We start from the raw sequence: 21374 nt of genomic DNA on the forward strand, positions 1-21374 counted from the left end.
ATAACTCTATACCAGCTACTAGAAACAAAATTAACTCTATCCCAGCTGAAACCAGGACACCTAGACCAACTATTTTACATTCATAGATCTATGTAGTGTTTCCTTGATCCATGCTATCTAAAATAATAATAAAAAAAAACTTCAATAGAGCCACTCTAAAATCACTCTAACATCAATATCACCATCTGGAGATGCCTCTTGTTCCATTAAAGAAAGAGCCTGGGATGACTAATGTTCCCATGTAGGCATGTAATTTAGGTGCTTTAAAATACTGTGGACAATATGGACCCCTTTCCTTGAAGAATTTGCAAATACTTCATAAGCAAGGTAGAGTTTTGATCACAGGCAAACAAAGATCTATATCAACTCTGCTGTCATAAGGGTGTTCACAGCAGCTTCTCCGAATGAAGGAATTGCCTCTAGAATCTTCCTAAAGGCAAGAGTTATAGATGTTACTGGTAACTATAGTTACACGGAGCTCCTTACTGAAGTGAAATGCAAATAACGTGTTATTTCAGACAGCAATTGGTTCCTTTAATGAAAGAAAAACCAAAGACAAACTATGCGTTTTTCTGTGTATTATTTTTTCTTCCACAAATGTTAGCTGAGGCTGCTGAGAATTTCCAGTGAGTTGCACTCCGTGCATATAGAATACAAAATCTACATTATGTAATGCCTTGGACCTCCACACCCAATATAATTGCGGTAGTAGTACATAAGCAGTTGTTTTTCTGAGTAAGTCCATTTCTTATAGTAGATCCTTTTAGCAATAATTTTTTAGAAGGAAAATTTACATAGCTATGATTCTTGACTGATATGAGGAAATCAATTTGGTTAAAACCCTGCAGAAAAACCAAGGCTTGCATTTTTACAAAAGCTAAGCATTTTACTCAGCCAGGAGACCATAATTACTGTAAATAGAAGAGGTTAAAAAGGATAATAATATAAGGTCGACTTCCAGTACCTGAAAATGAAATACAATTTCTGTAATGTATAACCTCGAAATCTGAGAAGCCTGTATGGCCAGGCTATAAAACATCCATTCACCAGACTGGTACATGGATGAGAAGTGGGAAGGCACTGAAACAGTAAATGTGGGTCAGCTTGCTTATTTCTCTATCAGTCCCAATAATAACACTAATCATGGTTCTTGACTGACAACTGTTATGCTCCTTACCATAAGCAGATGTTAAAATTTCTGCATACAGCTTGAAAACATTTATCAGTTGTAAGTATTTGTCACAACTGCCGGTGGTTTCAGAACTAAAAGTGGATCTTCTGTAGAGGTGCCTTTGGACCTCTTTGAAGGGTCCTCCCTTACTTGACTTCCTTCCTTTTTCAGAAATATTCCACCATATTTCTCCTTTGGCCTCCACTGTAGTCAACAGCAAAATTTTCCATATGCTGTTGAGGGTGCAGAGTCAGGCTTTAAATCCACTGAAGAAAAAAGGAATATTGCTGCCAATATTATGCATATCATGCCCCAAACTAAGCACTATGTTTTGTGTATTGCTTCTCAGTGATTGGTTCTATGTACTTTGTAATTCCCAGAATAATACTGCTAAAGCTTTATTATTTATTTATTAACTGGTCACTTGACTAACAGTATATGCATCCTGCTGTCATCTCTTAAGTGATTTCTTCTGCTCTTGCTTTTAATTGTCCAATGTTCAACCTTTCAGGTATTGTTTCTCTGGTATTTACTTTTCAGTTTCAAAATCACTCCTTTTTCTGAACTGTTGTAATGTATTTGTTTTGTATTTTCTCACTGAAATTTCGCATTTTTCAAGACACTGAACATGTCTTATCCCATTTGTACCTATTGGCATATAAATGGTACGAGCACCTAAATTGCTTAAATAAACTAAATAAGCTTAAACATCTAGCTCATTACCTCTCTCCAACTACTGTGGGATTTTAGCTTTCTCAGCTTACAGAGTTTGTTAAATTATACATGTTTCTATTTATAGAAAAAATAATTGGAAGACTGACCATGGATCTGCAGGAACGAGGGATTCATTTTTCAGTAATTTATACTGCAGTGAGACCTTCAAGGGTGAGTAATCTTCAGTGCCTAGAACTGCCAGATTTTTGGCATCTAACAACTTTATGTTTACAGAGGAATGCTGTAGATGATTTTCAAGATTACACAAGCAAGCAGTCTGTATTAGATGAGGTTTTGATCAGAAATGATTGTATGATTTTTCATGTACAATAGCTACACCACATAACTATTGAAGTTTTGGTGTTCTAGGAGACCATAGATCTGCCACTGTCTTCAGAACTTATTATTGTTTTTAAGGACTGTAATTTTAGATTTTTTTTCCATTTAACTCTAATGGTTTTATAGTAAGTTCTACGTGGAACCTTATCGAGCTTCTTAGTGTGCCTGGTCAGTAAAGAGGGAGTGTTGTTAATTAATTGAAGGCTACTAATGTATCCTTTTTTAAATTAACAGGTTTAATTCCTTTTAGTCAATGCTTGGTATTTACAACTGGAAGGTAAAGTTTTCACCCTTGCTGATAGTCAGAACATCACTTATAGATCACATCACATTATGTTAGCAGTAAGTAGCAACGCAGGATAGTTATTCATGCAGAGTTATCTGTTTTGTATGGCATAGAGGTTGTAATCAAGAAATATTCAAATTTTAATTTTAATGCAATTAAATGGAAGACAGTCATGCCTTGAGGATAACGGAATACAGTTTCCTCTAAGAAGAGAGGCATATGAGGGATGGGCTGTGTCTTAAAAAACAACAACTTTTTGAAAGCAAGTTATCTATATGTTCCAGTGGCAACACATCTGAGCTTCTAATATGAAGCTTAATTTAATCTGAATTTTAATTAAAACTCAAGATAATGTCATTTAAGAATACAGAAGGTATAATTTCCTTGGTTTAGGCAACAGGAAAGCCATTAGTGGGATTGTCTAGATCTAGTGTGAGCACTGCAGACAGGATCTTGAGAAGCTGGAGGGTTTTCAGGAGGGAACACTAAAAAAAATTCACAACTGTTCTTAACACAAGAACAAAACCTAGAAAACCTGTTTTACATGAGTATGGAGTGAAGTCCCTTTAGCTTATCCAAAAGAAGAGTAAGATGCAACTTGGTTGCACTTCATTAAATGTTCTTTAAGCCAAAAGGGGATGAACCCCCCAAAGGTGTTCTATGTTCGATCAGAAATAATCTGGGTTTTTGCAGGGAGGTAGGATCTTGAACCTCTGGCTATCCAACAAGATGATCAGAATAGTCCCTTCAGACTCTGGGAAAAGGGCTAGTTCTACTGAAGAAAAACAAGAACTTTCTTCAATAATCCACCCTGTGAAATTTCCAGAGACTGGGTTTTGAAGACCAGACTTAGAACACAAAGACAGAGCAGCATGAGGAAGGAAGCTCACATTGATATCCTGTGCTGTATGTTTTTGTGGTAAAGGCGAGGACATGAGTCCAGGATTTTTGATCTGCCTTTTTTGTAAATTTTTTTAACAAAGATCCAAAATAAAAATAAAAATTACTTAGTTATTGTGGCTCTTTACTTTTCTTTGTTTGAAATCAAAGGGACGTGGGCATTCTTAGCTGAAAATTGCATTTAGAACAATTGGAATGAAAAATATTTTTAATTACTGAAAGAATTGGTGTCAAGAGAAGGAATTTTTTGAGCAATTTTAAAAGTTTGTTGAATTTTTAATCTATGCATATTTCAACAGGCTTTCTAAATGAAAGTGACTTAGTTTGAGCAACTGGAGCACTTTTAAATAATTAAAGCAATGTATTTTAAGATGTTCTGCATTTTAAAAAAATAAGCATTTTAAACTTTTCTTAATTCTGTAAATTCAATGCCATATAAAACCATTTGAAACATATTTTTTCCCCTCACAATAACTTTAAGTTATTTCAGTGCATTCAAGGTTATCAGCTTCTGTACAGTGCTAGAAAAGGCAAAATGGAAAGTACCTTTGAGGGTTCATTGGTCTGTACATTTGCATGTAACTTCTTCTTAGTATGTATTGCCTATCTTTGGCTGTGTTTGAACTGCGGAAGGTGTGAACTGTTTCACAACCCTAAGCTAAAGGACTAACTACCTTTGCTTAAGCTATAAAGACTATATTCCATGATCTAAAAGTTACAGGGTCACTCCCCGGTGATAACTGAGATCACTATATATGAGAAGTAAAAGGCTTTGATCGTATGGGAAAAGAGTTTACATTACTTAGTACATTTGAGAATCAGTAGCAATCATTAAGTATGAAAGATTTGCATTTACTAAGTTGGCTTTTTCTCATTGATGAAGGAAATGAGCTTTAAGCATGACACGTTAAAAAAAAAAAAGGTAGCTCCTTCTGATCAGGTAAATTAATTTTATGCAGTGAAGCTCCCAAACACTGGGGCTATGAGATACTTCTCTCCTGATAGCTCTACCTCCTTGCTATTGGGCAGTTAGTGGCTTCATAGCATCATCTTATTACATTCACTCATTCTTCCATTGCCTCAAGCAGAGAAAAATAAATGTGAGAAATGCATATATTGGAAAAGATTCCAGACTGGTATTGGCTTTGCAGAAAGTGAATTAATGAGACAGGAAGCAAAATTCCCCTATGATTGAGTCTCTTTTCTGATTTGATGAGAAAGAGCTGTTTAGTTTAGTCAGTGCAGCCACAGATCCCTTTGGGCTATCATAGTTATCAGTTAATTACCTCAATGCATGATGGAGATTTATTCAGGCTGGTTCTTGCTCTGTTCCAGTTCAGCATTTGAAGCTGGAAGACAGAATTAAGACCCTGAAACAGAGGCTGTTAGGTGACCTACATGAAATGGTTTCACTAACCAGTTGATCATTCCTCTGGATATCCCATCATGTCATAAAGGAGCTGCCTTCCTCCAACAAGGCTACTGCCATGTCTTGCAACTCTTGTTCTAAAAGGCTTTGCTTTCGAGGTCTGGCTGAGTTGGGCTGACATTGGGAGTGATTTGAATCACATAATTCTGGGCAAGTGAAGTGTAACTGCCTACATCTGAAGTCATCAACCAGGGTTCTCCTTACAATCAAAGACTTTTTAGGGTATGATCCTCTGACCTATTTTGTAGGGGACTGCTGCAGGATGAGATGAAACTCACCCTTCATAATCTCCTTTGTCTCTGACAACCATAAAGGCAGTCCTCATGCTTAGGTCAGATCTCGACATATACGTTTAGTCAGACAACTTGCACTCAACGTTTCTCATCTTTTCCATTAAAAAACCAGAAACTTATCTATCCCAAGAGTTGAGGAGTCTCCTGCCAAGACCTTTCTTCCCTTTGAAACTCATTTGATAGCTTGTTTTTCTTCAGGAGAATCAAACCCCTCTGCAGTCCCTTGTTCCACTCTGTCATCAGGAGATCTTATGAATATATGAATTTTTGTGTTCTTGGGGACTATGATCAAAGTCACCCCTCTACTTGTGCTTGCTGCTAGTTAGTTTTTTGGCTTCTGGTTGTAATGCATAATTTTACCTGTGCTGTTGTAATTGGAGAGGTTAAAAAGTCTGCAGTGATTGAAAGACAGATATGCTTCAAATCATAAATCTCATCACGTTTCCCATCCTTCAGATCCTCATGGTGTCCATGTCATATTTTTACAAGTTTGCTTCTGAAACTTCTGCAAGACAGTTTCATAGTTGTTTCTTCCCAGTTAGATTGAATGCTGAGGAACCACATGTTGTCAAAAGGAGATTTATGGCTACTTCCCAGCTGATATTTATTTTGCTGACTCCACTTTTTACAGATGCATTGTGAAGTGCTGTTTAAACTTTCTCTATTGCCTCCACATTTTCAGAGAGTTTCAGCTACCGTGGGCTTTTGACTGCTTCATTCTACAGGCTGTCTCCTCTAGTTGGCATTTAAGTGTGTTGAGTCTTTGATCCCACTCAGAGCCAAGCAACATGAGTTACAGGAATTTTATTCAGCCTTAAGTAACATGGGCATCTGCAGCGCAAGTGGTTGCATTTGACTCTTGAAAAGTGTCTCTTGAAGGTATCCTCAGGTGCTATTGATGTGCACTCCAGCTGAAAAGAGTATGAAAGAGTTTTATCTTCTTTGACAAGTGCTTGTGGTTGCATTTTCTTTGTTTCTGCCTTCTACCTAATGCATTTTTAAAAATGCATTACATTTTGCAGTGCTGCGTCTTCCACTTACATCCAGCTCCTCTCTTTTTTGTTGACTGTTCAGTTCACCACTCTGAGGAAACTAAACTCTACAACAGCCACCCCACTGACTTCACAGCTTCTGATTAATGAAATGCTTTTAACCATTTAATATACTCAAACATTATATAATGGGATCTTTCCCATGAACCCAATGTCATAAAAATGCTTATAATGCCATTTGCTAGAGTTGGAGTTGCAGGGTGGATGTTGCCATGCATCCTTGAACATGGGAATTGCCTTATTCATTTACTTTTGTATTTTTTACATTTGAAGGAGCAATTATAGTTTGACATAGTATAATAAAGCATCAGTGCTTCCAACCTAAAAGAAGAAACCACAAGAATTCCTTATCCTTTAGTTGTCTCCTCTCCCCACTTAAAGAATTCCATTATAATAAAAAATAAACTTTAACTTGTAGATGAAGAATATGCACTTAATTATTTCCTAGCTAACTCAGCTTTTTTTCTACTTAATAGAGGTAGAGTCTTTTTAAATAATTACAGAAGGACTGCTTAAGGCTGGTTGAAGCCAGTTAGGTGTCACTCTAGAGGGAAAAAATGAACAAACATTTAGCTTGGAAATTGAACACGAGGATGACAGAAATGCTTGCTAGCAGTTCTGTATGATTCATTCCATGTGTTAGTGGGGAATTCAGGGAAATAACTGAAAACTAGTGTTTTACCTTTAACCCTAGACTTTGCCCTAGGGCATTAAGATTCACTCACTTTAAACATTTTTGCAACCTTAGCTTTCATTTTATATTTATGTTTTTAAATATGTATTCTTATTGACTTAACTGGGAAATGAAGGACAGCATAGAACTAAACTATTATTCTTATCTGATCAGAACAATTTTTTTATTTTCAGTTGCTAACTAACATTTTAAGGCATAGATGAAGCCTATACAGGTGTTCTGTATACACCAAACTAAAAAGTGGTCAGGGCATTTAAAGCCAAGGACCAGGAAAATTTGAGTGGGGGAGGGATGGTAAAGAAGGGTACAGGGGAGGGTGAATTCTGTCTTAGGAAAAAAACAGAAATTGGTAAAATGCAGGCATAAAAATTGCAAAGAATATTCTCAAAAATATATAGGCAGAGGTCATAAACATAATAATTTAGATCAAAATAAAGGTTTAAGGCTAAAATAGGGTAGAATAAATAGAATGTGTAACTGTAAACAAGCATATTGATATGGCATGTTGGTAGGCATGTTATATTCTAGGAATTATAGAGTCCTACTCTAGGAATAGAGTCTTTGAAGACTGAGGCGAAACACAGCATCCAAGTGACATGATTTAACCTAAAGATTTAATCTTAAACCTGAAATGATCCATATATCTGTGATTTGGTGAATTGCCTGGTAAAGTCCTGTAATTATGTTGACTGACTCTGTCTATAGATAGTATTCAAACTGTTTAAATGCAATGTATTAAAAGCTCAAACTATACGTCAAAAAGCATTTTTGAAAGACGAAGAACAACTCAGAAAAATGAGTGACAACACAAAGCCAAATGAGCCTGTTTGTTGATAATCTCTGTGGTGGAACACAAAGAAGTTCTCACTTCAAAGACTTTTTTCCAGTAATCATCAAGACTCAAAAACTTTTGCTGTTACTGATGTGGTAGTAGAAGAGATTTCAGAATAAATCAATCAAATTAGTAGTATCATATTACCAGGGTCAGATAATTTTCACCTAAGTTTTAAATAAAATAAAAAAAGAATCTACAAGACTATAAATTGCCAAGATTTCTAATGTATAATTTATAAATTATAATTTATATAATATATGTATATATAAAAATTATAAATTAGTTTGGCCTTAATCCCAGAGGAGCGGGAAGTGGCAAGTGTGACATGGGGTTTAAAAAGAGGCTCCATATCTCTGAACAAATACAGCCAGGAAACATATGTTCTGTACTGACAAAATTGGTTGAAACTAAAGTAATAAATATGTGCATATATGAAGAAAATACAGTATGGATTTGGTGTTCTTTGAGAGCCATAAAATACATAAGTAAAAGTGATCCAGTTGCTACAGTAAGAAAGGTAAAAAAGTAAAATTATTTTGGGACAGAAATAAAAAAAATAAGGGTAGGAAAAAAGGATAAAACCAAAGGATCGGCATTTACAGTGGAGAGTAATTACCAGTGGAATTCCCTGTGGACTGATGTTGATACCTGTGCTGTTCAACAGAGTCAGCGTTAGTATGGAAAGGGGGCTGAAATCCAAAGGTGCCAGAGTTTGCTGATACTCTGACAAGTTGGAGAAACCACTCACAGCACTGCATTACTGGGTGATAAAATGACAGATGAAATCCAGTATGAAGGAAAGTAACACACATAAGGAAAACCTTAAATAGACATATTACACTGTGGTGAGTGGATGCTATTTCTCAGAAGAGAGATTATGGTGCAAATGTGGGTAGATCTCTTGGAACATCCCAGCAGTCAGCAGTGGGATGGATAGTGCACAGTGTTACCAGTCATTTGGAAAGGAGGAGGGCAAAGTAGCAAGCGTCAATTAATTCAGTAAGTCCTTGGTGGGTGCAAGTCAGCCAGTGGAATAGCGTGTGTGATTCTGGCCACCCCAGCTCCAAAGGCATACAGCAGAACTACAAGATGAAAATATTTTAGCTAGGAAAATTGGCAATTCAAGAGGTAAAAAATAAATAAAAACACCAATAACATGAACAGGCTAAACAGGAAACAATTATTCACTGTCTCTGGCCAGCATTCATGATTATCACCGCTCACAGACCATAACATAGGAATTCAGGAGCACTAAATTCCTTTAAAGAAACAAAATTAACGATTTTTGGGTGGCAAAAGTGCATGGATTTCAGTGATTTGGTGAACTGATGAAAGAAAGATAGGAAGAAGGGATGGAAGGTAGATCCTATTACATGTGTTCGTCTGAATGCAACCTTCAGCTCTGAAGGTTTCTAACCCAAAGATTACAGAAATCAAGGAGGGTGTCCTGGGACAAGTATTGTTTGTATTTACCCTTTTCTTATTTTTAGCTGCCAGTTACTATCAGTAGCACTGGCAGTGAGCTAGGTGGACCTTTGGTCTCACACAGTTCAGCTGGTCTTGTGTCTTGGCAGTGGAAGGTTGGGATATTGGCATAGCATTTCTCTGGGACAGGAATGTGAAAGGTAATATGTAACTTATTTAACTAAAGGCCATGAGCCAGAAGAGGCAGCCAACAGGCTAAACAAAGCTCCACTAAAGGAAACTCCCAGACATTCCTCCTCGTGCTCACGTATCGGGTTGCTGTAGAATTGCCACTTTTGAAAATGAAAATAATTGCCACATCAAAAAACATGATCGCTGCACATAAATCATTGTTCTACTGGCAACCAGAACAACATAACAAAAAGTGATTGTGTCAGCTGGAAAACCAGTAGGTAGCACCCCAACTTGGTGCAGTTTTTCCTACTTTCAGTTAGTGAAACGGGATTCTCAAGATGCCTGTGATTAAGGACCTGCATGCTGCCTCTGGGGAATTTGAATCCTTTCTCCATTCATTGCTGCCACTGAGCACAGAGACTTGTATCTTCAGCACCTTCTCCAGGTACCAAAGCCCATAGGCATGATCTTTTCCAGAGGCAGACATGCATTCCCAGTTTGGGGAAGCAAAGGGTTAGAAATGGGAAATGATCCCATCCACTCATAGGATCCCAGCGTATGTCTCCCCTCCCAACATGTTCCTAGGGTTGAACAGCCAGGAGCTTAGTGCTGTGTTGCTACATAGCCCCCGCACGTGGTCAGAGCAGCCTTGACCTAAACATCTACCTGCAGTACTTTTTGTCTTCCTTCCCATTGTAGGAAATTAAATGAATAAAGCTGGTAAAAGAACCAGCTGGTGCAACCACAGGGATGCCGCATGCACTGGCAAAAGCATTTACAACCTGCACCATTTGATTTCTACTGCAGCCTCAGTTGTCTGTGCTAAAGGAATAGACGTTAGAGGAACAAACACGCACTTTATCAACACATGACATAAAAATTTGCCTGTAATTGGTAACATGCAGATTCCTGATCCTTGGAAGTGTGTGAGATCTGATGGGAGAATAACAAACCCCCAAGTTTTCGTGCATCCAATCTGTAACACAGTTAAGATTAGTTAGAAGAAACCTAGATTATTTCATTTTAGTTTCAACTGGCATATTATATTCTATCTTTCTTTTCATTTTAGAAAACAATTCATTCACTTATGTAGTGCCACAGAATGTTTCGATTTTAGAAATTCAGTGTTTTGTGGTAGGAAGACATTTTGTTGCGCAGTTCTAGACCTGCTATATTTATGCATCTAGTGGTTGTGTTTTTCTCTACTTTCTAAGTCTTACCCTGCCTACAATCCCCTGAAGTATTAGACTGTTTAAAGCCATCAGCTAATGATTTTCTGCCATTTGAAACAGAAAAGAGGGGCCATCATTATTCATACATAGCCATTGTGCATATGCACCCATTAAACTCATAAGTACAGCATACATGACTCTAAAATTAGGATAGAGGATAATTTTTTTTGTGTAATTTTCAAGTGTATTTATGACTTTAACAGAGAAATATATCCTTGCTTTAGTGATGGATAGTTCTATTGAAATGTTCTCTCTAAAAGTTACTTTTATTAAATCCTATAGGCTTTTCCATAAAAATCTGTGAACCTGGAATTGCATGCAAGCCTCTATTAACAAAGTTTGCACATTAGAGCTTTAGCAGACAAAGCTATGAACCAGGCCAGGGTGTTAATAAAATGTTGACAGACTGTTACAGCAGCGTTTGTGTATTGAAATACAGGTCTTTTTTTCTTTCTGAGGACCATATTATCCCATTCCTTGTAGCTGACAAGTTTGAATTGGATTTCAGTCACCTAATATATGGTATCTTTCTTTTTAGAAAGTTGCCTAATTAGAAAATTGACTGATTATAAAAATTTGTGGTGCTAATGTCTTTTGAGAAAATAGCCCCGTACAGTCAGACCCCTGTGCAGTCACCTGTGTTAGCCCCAGCCAAACTACAGGAGACCCAAGGCAATGGTGGGAGGGCTCTGGGACTCACCAGTTGACCCCTGGACTGTTAGCTGGGGATGCTGTAAGAGAGGAGGCAAATTTGCCCAGCATGAGTTGACAAGTCTTTGTTTCTTCCTGGGATCCAACTTAGTATCACAGTACTGTACTGTTCCACGTAGGCTTACCAGCTCACTTCAGCCTCACATGGGAATCTCTGTTACTCGGTTGTCGTATGACATATGTCCTTAGTGTCACTGGTAGAGAAAAAAAAGGCAAGAAACTCATCCTTTTCCTGCCAAAATGCCACAGGCCTCTTATTTAATTTGTTAATGGAAGTACTGCTGTAAAAGCCATGGATAAAGTAGTGCCTGACATCAAATTTCATATTACATGGTATACTTTGTTCTTGTTCTGTCCTTTTCATTTTACTAAAACCGCAATGTTTACAATTTTATTGAAACATTGCAGCTGCTGTTCTGTGACGGGATTTCTGGTTTAGCCCAAATGATTGAGCGACTTCACAGATAGATATTTAATGAATCATAAAAAGTACCATTCTACATTTTAGTGCACTACGGTATGAAAGTTAAACCCAAGTATTCTAACAGCTAGATGTCTCTGCTTCGGGGGCTTTCAGCCAAATCACTTGCAAAATCCGGGAACAGAATAACAGGATTTCTTGCCTTACATTAAGCAGAACTATTGCAAGGTGAATGTTGGATCCCATTTTGCCTCCTCACTGTTGAAAGCTCCTTCCTCCTCCCCAACACATGATTTCCTTATGACCCTAACGATATTCCTTGCTACTGCTCCACAGGTTTTCTCAGGATCTGAACTGCCAGCAGGAGCAACTGATGGTGGTTGAACCAAATCCCCACCCAGGCTTGCCGTTACCTGGCATTGAAGCTTGGCTATGGTGTAGGCACAGCAATAAGCATCAAGCTGCTAAAGCAATCCCACAGGAGTGCCGGCAGGAAGTTGGTCTTTGTTTTCTAATACCCCTCACCTTCTAAAGTTCAGTTTTCCAAAGTCTGATATCAAAGCATCATGACAAGGGTCAGTAACTTCCAGCCACAGAGGTAGCAGTTACACCTAACTGCTGGCAAAGGTTGCATGCTTTGCTCTCATTTTGTTTTAGTTGATGGGCTAGAGACTGGTAGGGGATGAAGGAAATTATGAAATTGAGATTGATGACATTGGCAGAGATTTGTTAACTGGAAGTGTTAACTAGGCTTTGGTGGAAAAGTTTGTGTGAAGACAAACTTGGAAGAGGAAAAAGGGTTTATCAAGAGAAAAGAAAGCGTGATAATCTCCTTCAAAAAAGCATGGATGTTATTTCTATGATTAGCTTTGCCTAGACTTTCTGATGTGGGTTTCTTTATATATGTACCTTCTAGCTTACATACATTACTGTCAGAAAAATTAGGTGGATACTGAGTGCAAGAAAGCAGAGCAGAAGGTAAGCACCTTTTCATTGATTTTCTGTGAAAAAAATGCTTGTTTTAACTTCCCTGTCAGAGAGATCCAGTTTGCTAGAATCAGTGGTCTTTGCCTTTTGATTCAGCGAAACTGGAAAGACAGAGCCAGACTCCCCTTACAAGTTCCTGCAGTGCAAGTTCTGGCTTTCTCTGTTTTCTCCAAAAGAGTTGTCACACACAGATGGAGATGCCAAAAGCAAAGAACAACGTTGTCACATTGAACACAGTATTTTTACAGGGAGAATCTGACCATCTGAAAAACATACTGGTATTTAAACTGTAATTTATTACAGACAGACCTGAGGAATTGTAAAAATGATGCGTAACTTTTTGAAGTTAAAAATTAATTTCCTTGAAGTATCAATAAAAATTTGAAGTGTAACATGTAATACTATCGTCCTGTCCACACCTCTTTCTTCAAGTTAGAAAAAAAAGGGAGACAAGCTCCCCAGTTTTGCAGATTAGTCCTCCAAAGTGCTGCAGCATCAAAATATTAAGTGGAGGGAGGGAGACTTTTATGGATCTTCAGATTTTTAATTTCCCTGTGACCAGCCTACATCTGGGACAAACAGTGCTGGCAACTCTCCCAGCACCATGAGTAACATATTTCGGCCCCTATCTGCATTTTTCAATTAGGTAGCCCACCAGACCCTAACCTCAGTCCAACCCTCCCTACATATATCTGTTTCCTCTTATTGCAGCAAAGTCTCTTCATCCTTTTCCACATCTCCCATGGCAACTTGGATTCCACATATGGACATAAGAAAGTGGGGAAAAAACCCGGTTGGAGTGGGTATTTCCCTTAGCAGTGTAAAAATTATGTAAAATCTGTAGCTTCTTTTATCTTTATGGCAGAATTGCCTGAAACAGGGCACAAAATGTAACGTTAAAGCTGGGGAGACTGGCATAAGCAAATACTCCCTGAATGGTGTATCTGATAGATTCCTTTCAGGATTAATTCTGTTTTACAAAGCAATGGCTCTTAATACATTTTTTTTTTCTTTTGTATATTAGATTGAAAAATCTGAATAGCTAAAAGGATGTAAATTAGTTTTAACACTCTGGTAGATGACCAAGACATTGTTTTCATTGGAATAATTGTATTGGGGTTATTTGTCTTAAGTGAAATTTAAAGTGGAGAATTAAGTGTAGCAGCTCCTTCCACTGCTACTCCAGCTTATACATATTCTGTTTTACTTTCTAAAATCAAGATCTTTTTTATAGGCCAATTCCTGCTCTTCCTTAAGGTAGCTGAAAAAGTTTGGTACAAAACCCGGTAAAAGTTGGAGTGGGAAAATAACCAGAAATATCATCATTTTCTTCAGAAAATTGGGACTACTGTGGCATTTATGGTTGTGCTTGTATGTCCCATACATGCAAAAATCCCTTGCCTCATTTTAAGGTCTTTCAAGCAGAATGATAATCATAAGTGCTGCCTCACAGCACCTTCCTCTGCTCTGGGTTCTGTCACGTGCATGGTCCCTGCTAACTCACTTATCTCTGCACCATATTCCGTTGCACAGAGTAGTCACATTCTCTGTAAATGACAGTCAAGAGATCTCTTATACACCTCAGTGCTGCAAAAGGACAGGCCTATGAAGAAACACATCTAGCCATAAACATAGGAGCTGACACTGCAGATTGTGTTTACGCAGGCCACTGAACTGAGCAGTATAATAAATATTGCAGTTTTATTGTCCCTTCTAACAGAAGATCTCCAAGTGCTTGGTCATGACTTGGATACTCTCCACAACCCATAACAGTACTATCAATTATAAAAGAGAACATTATCTTTTACAGTGAGATCATTATCTCTTACAGTGAGACTTATATTTTGACTTTAGCATTCGTGTCCCAGCCTTGCTTTTGTGAAAAACCCTGGGAGATGCACAACACCGGGGAGGAGCCGAGTGTCACGGTCCCTGAGCCATTTGGCTTGCTGGTAGAAGTATGCATGGTTGGACAGGAGAGCCGTCAGATAGTAATGTGAGCCAGTAAGCTTGGTCAAATATCCTGCAGGGCACTAAAATGATAGTAATCATTATTAATAAATGATTGCTATTGATATAATGTACCTCATTTCTGTGCAGTCTTTTCCCCCTGCTTTATCAGAATATTAATAAGGGAAAAAGAGGTGAAGGATTCCTCTGGGCAAAATGTCATGCTATTGACATTTTATTCTGATGTCTTGGTTAAGCTTACTGTTGCTTTACAAACGTGTGAAATAGCATAGAATTCACTTCAGTATGACAACAAGCAGTGGCCTAATGATTCCCTACCAGCTGCTGAAGTGGAAGGGAGAAGGAGAAAGTATAGTGTTAAGAAGGAGACTGTTTTCTGGAAGTTTAATTTCCATTTTTTGTGAGGGGTCCATTCCAGTTTCAGCAATGCAAACTTAATCCTGTGTTGAAAACATTTTTCTTTGTGTGTGCGTTTAAGTATGACCACTTTAAACTTCTTCTCTCAGTCTTCTTGTAAATGCCCTCGGTTCTGCATTCTCCATCTGGATCTACCTGTAGATCCATGCAGTCAGCAGGGAAAAGAATGAGATTTCTGAGAAATTCTCCACTTCTGAGTATATTTCCACTCTACTCTTTCTATATATGTGTATGTGTGAATGCACATATGTATGTGAGCAATGCAGGTATCCAAGTCCATACTTATGCCAAGTATTGTCATAGTTCAATTATACATGGATTTTGAATTAGATTATCTTTATTTTAAAGCATGTTTCTCTCTTTGCTTATAACTTAGAACAAATTTTCTATTTTGTCTTTCACTGAAGATAAGCACATTACATACCTGCTTGCTTTTTCTACATAAACTGGTGATTCTGCTCAATTTAAAGTTTCTACTTGGGAAAAAATTCATTAATGTTGACAGGAAATATGTTTGAGTAAAAAATGTAAGGGCTTGGCTCTCACAATCCAGTCAACTTACTGCAGCTTATACATACATACAAAAATTGATTTTTCTAAACGAGGTTTCTAAATTTTCCTGAATCTATTCAATGCACATTTTTACCTGCTTTGTTTCCCTTGAAAGCTGTATTGTAGCTTTAACTCATGCTGTTTGCATTGAAGAGAATTAATGTGGAAGGAAAGAACAATTTCAGAAATTGAATTCTGGTTCTGATAACACCAATTACTTGGGATTTGTGCAATCTTTAGATACATAAGTTTTACTGTATTATATGCAAGTTATAAAATTCAGGTGATTTAGTATAAGCAGAAATTTCAAATTTGAAAAACTGCCTTAAGTTGTGATAACCTACCACCTTGAACAAGATAAGTAAATGAGCAAGAAAGGTGTATTCTAATGAGCTTCTGATAATTCCTGATGAGCTAAGCATCTCCACTGGAAATGTTTGGAGGATTTTGAGTATAACTAGGTCACCTTACAAACATTCCTGATGGAAAATACAGTTTAAACATCCTCTGGGTTCAGTTGCAGCAGAGCAGAAATTTTGTCTCTGTCAGTTTTAGAAGAATGCAAATCAAAATTAGTTGCAGGTGGGTAAGATCCTTTGCAACAGAGCACAAAAGACTGTAGTTGCCGCATCAAAGCTTGCATTTGAATTTAAACTTACTCGAAATTTTGTGCTGCTCTGAACCAGTGGGTTTTTTCAGCACTATGCCTAATTTCATAGCTTTGTAGGTTATGGACAGACAGTTTCTCATGGTTCACATTTTGTACTGGTAAGTTAATTCAAACAATAGGACTTGGAAAAAATAGTAGATAAAATATGTGTAGTTCACTTAGTAGGCAGGAAAATACATCCTAACAAGATTGAGCTTCTGTATCTTTTGAAAAATAGGAATTGAGACCTTGACCATTGTGATGAAGAAGGTTTCCTCATCCTGCGTCCTACTCAGGTCATGCTGAGGTCTAGATGTGTAGATGATTTAGGACAGAATCACACAGAATCACAGAATAATTGAGATTAGAAGTGACCTCTGGAGGTCATCTAGTCTAACCCCCCTCTACAAGCAGAGCCACTTAGAGCCAGTTGCCCAGTACCATGTCCAGCTGGATTTTGAACACCTCTCAGAATGGAGACTCTACAACTTCTTTGGGGAGCCTGTGCTCAGTCACCTTTACACAGAAAAAGTGTTTCCTGATGTTCAGATGGAATCTACTGTGTTTCAGCTTGTGCCCATGGCCTCTGGTCCTGTCATTGGGCACCACTGAAAAGAGCCTGGCTCCATCTTCTTTACAATCTCCCTTCTGGTAATTATATGCATTCATGAGATCCCCCTCCTAAGCCTTCTCTTCTCCAGGCTAAACAGTCCCAGCTCTCTCAGCCTTTCCACACAGGAGAGATGCTCTAGACCCTTCCTCATCCTTGTGGCCCTTTGTTGGACTCTCTCCAGTATGTCCACATCTGTCTCGTACTGAGGAGCCCAGCACTGGACCCAGCACTCTGGGTGCAGCCTCACCAGGGCTGAGTAGAGGGGAAGGATCACCCACCTTTGACCTGCTGGCAATACTTTGTCTAACACAACCCAGGATACCGTTAGCTTCCTTTGCCACATTGCTGGCTCATGTTCAATTTAGTGTCCACCAAGATCCCCAGGTCCTTTTCTGCAAAGCTGCTTTCCAGCCAGTTGGCCCCCAGCATGTACTGGTGCCTGGGGTTGTTTCTCCCCAAGGGCAGGACTTTGCACTTCCCCTTGTTGAACTTCATGAGGTCCTGTCAGCCCATTTCTTCAGCTTGTCGTGGTCCCTCTGGATGGCAGCACGACCCTCTGGTGTGTCAGACGATGAAGCCAGGACAAACCCTGTCTCCTCAAAACAGAGGGAGACTGCGTGAGGTTTATACGGAATGCAAGATTCACCACATCTAGGGCCAAAATTGAAATTATATTTTAAGATAGCCTAGAGGGGAAGAAAAACCGAAACCCACAAAACATTGGAAATCATAAAAATGTAAACAGTTCAAACTCTCAAAAATAGAGATAATTAGTAACTCTTTGCTTAATGTTCTAGATTTTGACAGCTCAAAGCACTGTTATGCTACAGTCTTGCACTGACAGATGAATGAAATAAGTGTAATCAAATACATTCTTTCTGCTTGCTATACATGTGATTCTATAAATTTGACACTGCAAAGAACATCTTTGTGGCTATGCCAAATTCTAATGTTTGCCTTTCAAATTTTTGACCTTCAGCAGTGAGATACAAACAGCCATTGCCTGCATCACAGATTTGTGGTACAGTATCTTTCAGACAAACTGAGGTATTAGCAGGGGTGGTGGTGATGCTGTCCGTAGTGAGGCCATGATGCTACGTCAGTTAGAAAACATGGAGGAAAACTGACCTGTTTGCGTGGGAAGGAAACTGAAATGGTAATTTCAGAAAAAGGATTTGAAGTACGCTGATACTTGGCTAGGATGTGAATGCTGAGTGGCTTCTGATGTGCCACAGTCAAACCCCAGCAAGCAGCATGATCTGCCATTCTGCGGGGAGCAGCACCCCTGCACTCAGCACATGGCAGCCTCCTAGCATTGTTTTTTAAATTACATCTTGCAAAAAAAAATTTGTAAAGATCCCTGTTAAAGCGAATTGAGAAAATGCAAGCATACAGTCAACCTGGTATCCTGTGAAAAGAATTACTGATGGTACTTTATGGGTAGATGAAGTTCAAGCTACCAAAACCAAAATCTAGTTCAGATAGCAGGTATTTGTCTTTGGGTGCTATAGTAGCAGTTGGGGTGCCTGCCCTCCCTTCCTCAGACGTTACACCTCATGATTCAGACCATCAAAAGTGACCCAAAAGGATTCTTTGACCTCCCATTTCACAATGTATTTATTTTGAGCTTTTGTGTATACCTGCATGCCCTAAATATTTTCAAGCTCTTTTCTGCATTTGTGAAGTTTAATACTATTAAGCAGTATCTGGTTCATATACTGCACTTTTTTTTAAAATAGAAGCTAAGATTTTTATGTAGTTTTCTGATTCCAACACCTGGTTTAATCGTGTTATGACTAAATTTGGAAAAATTACCATTTGTCATCTAAGTAGGGTATATACAGAGAACGCACTGTAGTGCACAGTGCAGTTTGGGGGCAGGAACTAGGCTAAGATACAACCTAAACAAAGAAAAGGAGTGGACCCTTCTTCCTCCTCGCCTCCCTCCTTGAAAGTGCAGAAAGACCTTCCCCTTCCTCTGGCTGTTACAATAAGAGCAACAACTCCACAGGGAAGATGTGGTCATAGACCCATACTGTTAGAAATGAAAAGGAGTAACAAGCACCGCCAGGACAGTTTTCTTGTTCTTGATGTGCACACCTAAACATAGCAATAAAAAAGTCAAGAAGTACAAGACTGGAAAAGAAAGCATAACCATCTGTTGAACTGATAACCCACAAATCCCACGTTGAAACTAGTGTGAAATGTAGCCTGTTTCTATGATTCATTACCATTCATCATTTCAGCCAATGAAAATTTTATTTTCCTAGTATTTTGTATTTTTCTCATATGTGTTTGCAACCATTCGATTTATATTTGTTTGTAATTTCAAACGTATAAAATGGCCCCAAATCTTTTTTTCTTGTCTCTAGCTATTCTATTTTGGAACAGCCAACAAAACCCCAGCAACAACAACAAAACAAATGAATAATTTTGGATGTAAGGTCTGTTTGCTTTGAAAAACATCAGTATGTTGGTGCATCAAAATGTTGCCAAATTAGCTGTCTTTCTCCTTTCCAAGAGAGATGATTCTGAATTAGGAGGCTTGCAAAATAGATCAAAGGGAGGAATTTTGTCCAGGCTACTTCTATTGCAGGTTCAGTTGGTAATTACAGTGTGCAATTCTGGTCTAGGACAATGTAAATGGCAGCCTTTATTTTCTGTATCTTATTTAGTCAGGTCTTGTGATTGTTCACTGCATATCTGAGATCAAATATGTCGTTGATAAATCCAGAGGAACCCTGAGGAGCAAGACAGTGACTCACACATCCCATGGTTCAGATTAGGTAAAGGCAAAGGGGACACTAAACAACAGAATAAAATATGGTTTAATGACTGACAACACTGCCACTATGGATTGTTCCTAAATAATCTAATTTGATTTACAAGAATTCCATGTAAATATAATCCATTTCTCAAGGAAGTATCTTGTCATTTATAGTTTAGCATGAAATATATGGCACGGGGAGAATGATTTCAATTCAGTAAGCTCATGTTTGTGCAGCAACAAAAGAATGAGAAAGTGTGCCTGAAGCAGAGAGGTGGGGTGTACCGGGCAGCTCTCACTCCCACTGCAGGTCAGCTGGAAGGAGCGACTGCCGTCTCCAGTGGGTCCCGGGTCGGGGTGTTTCAGAGATCCTCCTTCCAGCCTCAAGACTAAATTTTCTTGAATCTCTGTGAGGTAATGTGTTCTGATTTCAGATGTGCTAAATTACCTCACCCACAGGTAACTTAGAGAAATGCATCTCCAGGCGGAAGGGATGAATATACAGGCTGGTAAGTGTCTGGGGGGACAGTTCTGCAGGAGCTGATACTTTCAGGTTCCCATTTAGTGTAGTCAGTCTGCCTGCCTATAGCTGTGCAAGTAAAGAGTCTTTGGGCTGCACAGTCCATGACCACCTGTATTTTCAGCCGCAAATGTGACCAAACCAAAGCCCACTTTTAGAAATGTTTCTGGCAAGCTGTGTTGCCTCCTTTCTCCAGCATGGGTAAATTTGTTAAAACAGGTTTAATCATGGGAAACTAGTGGATTTCTTAGTCCCTGACGCCCCTTCTTCACAGGCAAATGCTCTGTCGTTTTATATGCTTTTTCAGAGTCGAAAGGGAATCTTTATGTGAGAGCTTCATGACAAAGTACTGGCAGCAGAGTAACAGAAATAAAGCTGTAGTCTCGTGATTATATTCTAATAGCTTGCTTTTTATTTTAAGAAACTTAAACCTAATCCCCCAGGTTAGCCCAATCACAGTCTCCAATGTAGCATTGTGTTCAGCTATTAGCAGGTGGTTTTTAAAGCCCTCTTTAGATGATACACGGGGCCCACATAGTGAAGTCAATTGTTAGACAGGATATAATTTAGACTTCAGCTCTTCCTCTCAGTTTGAAATAAAATGATTACATTTCAGGAGAGCCTAAGGGAAGATTAAAAGTTTTATATCAAAAGTTGAATATTTTCTTTTGTTGTACACTCTTCTTTTAAAGAAAATGGTATTCATTTAAAATAATGCATGTTCTGATGAATTTGAAAAGGCACTACTCTGAATTAAAAAGAAATTCATAAAGTATGCATGTATGGGAGAGGAAGATTGCAATCTTCATTTGAGTGTTTAGTCAAAGGTTTTTAACTCAGCCCATTCTGCTTTGTTCATAGAATGAGGTATCCGCAAAGATGCATTGTAAATAACAGATGGCCCATAGCGTTTAGAGAGCAGCGGTTAAGGTGACAAAATCTTCTGGGGCTCCTCTCCACAGGCAGGTTATAAAGCAATATTATAGCCTCTGTTCCAGACTGGAAAATGGTCCTTGCCTGTCTTTAAACCCATTAAAAGTGGTTCCAGGCAATAGCTCCACATAATTATAGTTCTGGTAACCCCTGTGATGCCTCTCATTTCTCGTATCCCAAAGTTATCCAAGGGCAGAGGCCACTTGTAGAATACAAAGTTGTAAAGCTGACATGGGTCTTAAAAATAGATGGACTAGCCCAGGTATGAACAGAGTAAGAAGTGAAGAGT

At 38.5% G+C, this 21374-nt stretch overlaps 1 protein-coding gene across 2 annotated transcripts in view; it reads left to right on the plus strand.

The window, feature by feature from the left end:
* ATP6AP1 (ATPase H+ transporting accessory protein 1) overlaps positions 1–21374 on the plus strand; it is a 55317-nt gene that overhangs the window by 20401 nt on the left and 13542 nt on the right. For both annotated transcript variants that reach the window (XM_030016228.2, XM_030016227.2), the window contains one exon: positions 1971–2056. In XM_030016228.2, the coding sequence (XP_029872088.1) occupies positions 1971–2056 (86 nt within the window). The remainder of the gene's footprint in view (positions 1–1970; positions 2057–21374) is intronic.

This window comes from Aquila chrysaetos, chromosome 5 (genome assembly GCF_900496995.4).
Source record: "Aquila chrysaetos chrysaetos chromosome 5, bAquChr1.4, whole genome shotgun sequence".
Classification (NCBI taxonomy): Eukaryota; Metazoa; Chordata; class Aves; order Accipitriformes; family Accipitridae; genus Aquila; species Aquila chrysaetos.